The 4,428-nt window shown below is 40.0% G+C and overlaps 1 protein-coding gene across 1 annotated transcript; it reads left to right on the top strand.

Annotated features, from left to right (window-relative positions):
* Positions 1 to 1,264: 1,264 nt before the first annotated feature.
* LOC145764429 (protein CFDP2-like) lies at positions 1,265 to 2,305 on the top strand. Its single transcript, XM_082576043.1, has one exon. It carries the CDS (start codon positions 1,265 to 1,267, stop codon positions 2,303 to 2,305), a length of 1,041 nt encoding a protein of 346 aa, XP_082432169.1.
* The last annotated feature ends 2,123 nt before the right edge of the window (positions 2,306 to 4,428 follow it).

Raw genomic sequence — 4,428 nt, 5'->3', positions numbered from 1 at the left:
GCGTCCACCTTTTACAGCAAACTAGTTCCTGTGCTCTAGAATTTAGTCAAAGGCTGTACTGATGATGATGATGGCTATCCCTCGTCTTCGAGGATGATGGCCTTTGCAATAAGTTTCAAGTTACCACCACTAACGTGTCGGTTCCGCACTAAAAACTTCCAGCTTTCACTTGCTTGTTTCCGTTGTGCATTATCGATTGCCGTTAGGTTTGAGTGTTTTGCGAAGACGCCTGTGCGTGAATTGATTAGCGTGGACTTGCTGGCGCACACTCAACAAACACACATAAACTTGACAAGGCCATCAGATTTATCTAATGGCAAGGCAAACCAAGACGATTGGAGCTGGTGGCATGCTGCAGCCTTCATCCGCCTTCACAGTCGTTGAGCCTGGCCGGCTTCATCCGCCTGTTCCGCCGTTGGGGACTTTGGACTATGTTTTGTCTGACCTCTACCTTTCGACCAACCTGGCATGGGTGACCCTTCTGGGAGCAATTAGCTCCCGCCAGTACAGCTCTAGAGGTCATTGAGATACGGAAGCTCTCTCACCAGGTTAAGGTAGTAGTCCGAGGAGAGAGAAAAGGCTGTACTATATTCAAGGCGAAGATATCATGTCAGGTTCTCTATAAGCACTTATACAAGGCTGAATGTCCATTATCCCAATACAGTATTTGTTTTTATATTCAGATTTTTTCAGAACTACTACGTACTAGAGATGGACCGATATATCGGTATCGGTGATATCGGCCATTTTTTGAGTATCGGCATCGGTATCGGTATCGACAAAAGTTGGCCAATACTAGACATGTAAAAAAAAAGGCGTTTGCTGGGGATTTTATGCAGAAGCAAAGATAGGATAGATTTTTTGGTGCTGGTTTAGCATCGGCCGCCTTGGTTAGTGACGTCATGAAAATGTGTGACGTCATGCAAAAAAAACGCAACTACTTTTAGGAAGGGTGCAAAAACGCGGAATAGAAGTAAAAGCGGAATAGTGCCTCCAACTTTCTCATTTCTACTTATAGTGCCTCCAGCTTTCTCATTTCTGTTTAGATCGTTGGAAAGCACGATGCTTCAGCTACCCGAATGAATTAATTGCCAGTCTAAAGTAGGCATTATATTTATGTAGCGCTAACTTTACTGGCCGTGGGTGACCGTTGTTGGCACTATAAAAGTCATCTGTGTACCTCCTCGTGGTGCGGGTGGAAGCAGTGCGGCTGACTAAACACAGAGGCGCTGAAGAAAGAAACTGGCCTACCTACTTCAGTACTATGGCCAAGTCTACAATGATGCAAAAGTTTAACAAAAATACGAGAAACGGCGTAAATGGGTCTCCGAGTTCTAGAAACCAGAGCCCCTCGCCCGGTAGTCGGAGTCATCGATTGCAGGGCTCTTTCGATCGTCATTCAACAACTGTAATTAATGCAAAAATATTCCGACAACGAACTCAAAGAATTGCCATATGGAATGTACGAACACTTTACCAACAAGGAAAACTGGACAATATTATGCTAGAAATGGACAGAATGAGAATGAACTGCTTGGGTCTTTGCGAAGAAAGATGGACAAAAACTGGTCAATTCATGAAAGATGATAAAACAATTATATATTCTGGAGGTAATGAACATCAAAGAGGTGTTGCTGTGATTATTGACAAACAACTTTCTAAATCAATATTGGGTAGTTGGCCTAAATCTGATCGTTTGCTTCTCGTAAAACTGAAAGCTAGTCCTTTCAATATCAATCTGATTGTTGCTTATGCACCAACAACGGATGCAGATGACTCGGAAATTGGTGATTTCTACGGCTCACTGGATGAACTGTACAAAGAATGTAAATCACAGGAAGTGAATATTGTGATGGGTGATTTTAATGCTAAAGTTGGCTGCAACAAACATAGAAAAACTGTTGGATCTCACGGCCTTGGATCACAAAACGATCGCAGTGAGATGCTCATTGACTGGTGTGAAGGAAAAAAGCTTGCTGTTATGAACACATGGTTTGCAGCACACCCTCGGCGTCGATATACTTGGACAAGTCCTGGTGACCGATCAAGAAATCAAATTGACTACATTATGATAAATGAAAGATATAAGTCTTCCATTTCTAATGCAAGAGCCTATCCAGGTGCTGATGCAAACAGTGATCATAACCCTGTAATTGCAACAATTAAAATTCGTTTAAACACTTTAAAACAACCGAAATGCAAACCGAAATATTTGTTAACTGCTCTGAAAGACCCTGTAACAAGAACAGATTTTTGCCATGCTGTCCTGGATAATCTCCCAGCTAACCAAAGAAAGAAACAGTAGATAATCAGTGGGACAATCTCAAAACAAGTATTCTAACAGCAGCAGATAAAGTTATACCAAAAGAAACCAGACGAACTAAACAGCCTCACTGGATGACAGAAGAAATAAAAAGTCTTATGTCAGAAAGAAGACAGTCAAAAACAAACCGAGAAAAATATAACAAAATTCATCAATCTATTCAAGAAAAGTGCAAATCTGCAAAAGAACAATGGTTAGAAGAAAATTGTGAAAAAATTGAAAGGCTCAAAGACATCAGCCCGAAGGAACTGTTCAAGGAAATACGCTTAATATCCAAAACCCCTCCTGTATTAACCTCGAAGTGCATTCGATCTTCTGATGGCAAAATTCTCTATGAACTGAAAGATGTGAAGAAACGTTGGGAAGAGTACATCACTAACCTTTTTCAAGATGATAGAGAAGATATTGATAATAATATGATTAATTGTGAAACTGGACCACCAATATTAAAGGAAGAAGTACAGTGGGCTTTAGATAATTCAAAAACCGGCAAGGCAGCAGGCCCAGATGAAATTGTGGTGGAAATGTTGATAGCCTTGAAAGAAGATGGAATAAACTTGTTGTGGAATCTCATTAATACCATTTATGAAAATGGTGAATTACCTAAAGATATGCTGAAATCTCTTTTTATTGCCTTTCCGAAAAAACCAAACACACTTGAGTGTGGAAACCACAGAACGATAAGTCTAATGTCACATACATTAAAACTGCTCTTGAAAATTGTCCTCCAAAGAATACGAAGAAAGATTTTACCGGAAATATCTGCTTACCAATATGAATTCATGCCTGACAGAGGAACAAGAAATGCAGTTTTTGTAATTCGCATGCTGTGTGAGCGTTCAATTTAACACCAACAAGATGTATTTCTGTGTTTCATAGATCATCAGAAAGCTTTTGATAAAGTACGCCATTTCCAGCTTCTTTCATCACTAAAACGAATTGGGATTGATGATAAAGATTTCCGTATGATACACAATCTATACTACAAGCAACAAGCCGCTGTCATACTTCACAATGGAATCACTGAATGGCTGGAAATAGCAAGAGGTGTTCGACAGGGCTGTGTCATGAGCCCAGATCTCTTCAATTTGTACAGTGAGCTCATCCTTAGAGAACTGGAAGATATTGATGAAGGAATTAATATAAACGGAAAACTTATAAATAACATTCGATATGCAGATGACACAGTCTTGCTTGCAACGTCATAATGTGGTTTGCAAATTTTACTAGATGCAGTTCAAACATCTAGTAAAAAATATGGACTAAAAATAAACATTAACAAAACTAAAACTCTGGCAGTCTCGAAACGTCTTCCTGAACCAACAATTTGCGTGTACTGCAATGATAACAAAACTGAACAGGTTCAAAAATTCAATTATTTGGGCTCAATACTGAATCCAAGCACCCGATGTGAAGAAGAAATTAGACGACGCATTGCACTATCAAAATCAAGTTTCAACACCATGGCAAAAATCTTTAAAGATCGAAAGCTCTCCAAAACCTTAAAAATTCGTTTGTTAAAATGCTTTGTTTGGTCAATTTTGATGTATGGATGTGAAACCTGGACGCTAACGGCAAAAACACGAAAAAAGCTTGAAGCTGCAGAAATGTGGTTTTACCGAAGAATTCTCAAAATTCCATGGACAGCTTTTCGAACCAACAGAGCAGTTCTCCAACAGATGGGCCAGGAGCAGCAGATAATGAGATCTATAGAACTGCGGCAACTGAAGTTCTTGGGTCACATCATAAGGAAAGGCAAACTTGAAGATTTATCTTTAAGTGGAAAAATACTAGGAAAACGGTCAAGAGGAGCTCAAAGATTTACATTTTTGCACAATTTTCAACCACATACCAAGAACCCTACTAAAATTTGGCAAGACGCACGAGATCGATCAAACTGGAACATCATTGTACATTGAGGGCTGTATCAGCCATGATACCTACAGAGAGAGAGGGCTAGGCTAACTCTACTGCAATAATTAAAAGCAGCTGCTTTCCAGCTTTATCCAGTGTAGGCTGCCCATTGCACTGAGGATGCTTTATGATGCTGTGCTGTGTACCGTGACGAGAGACCATTCTGAGCGTGTGACGAGATAGTCTATAGC

This window comes from Aplidium turbinatum, chromosome 2 (assembly GCF_918807975.1).
Source record: "Aplidium turbinatum chromosome 2, kaAplTurb1.1, whole genome shotgun sequence".
Taxonomy (NCBI): Eukaryota; Metazoa; Chordata; class Ascidiacea; order Aplousobranchia; family Polyclinidae; genus Aplidium; species Aplidium turbinatum.
This window is presented reverse-complemented; position numbering and strand designations above follow the sequence as displayed.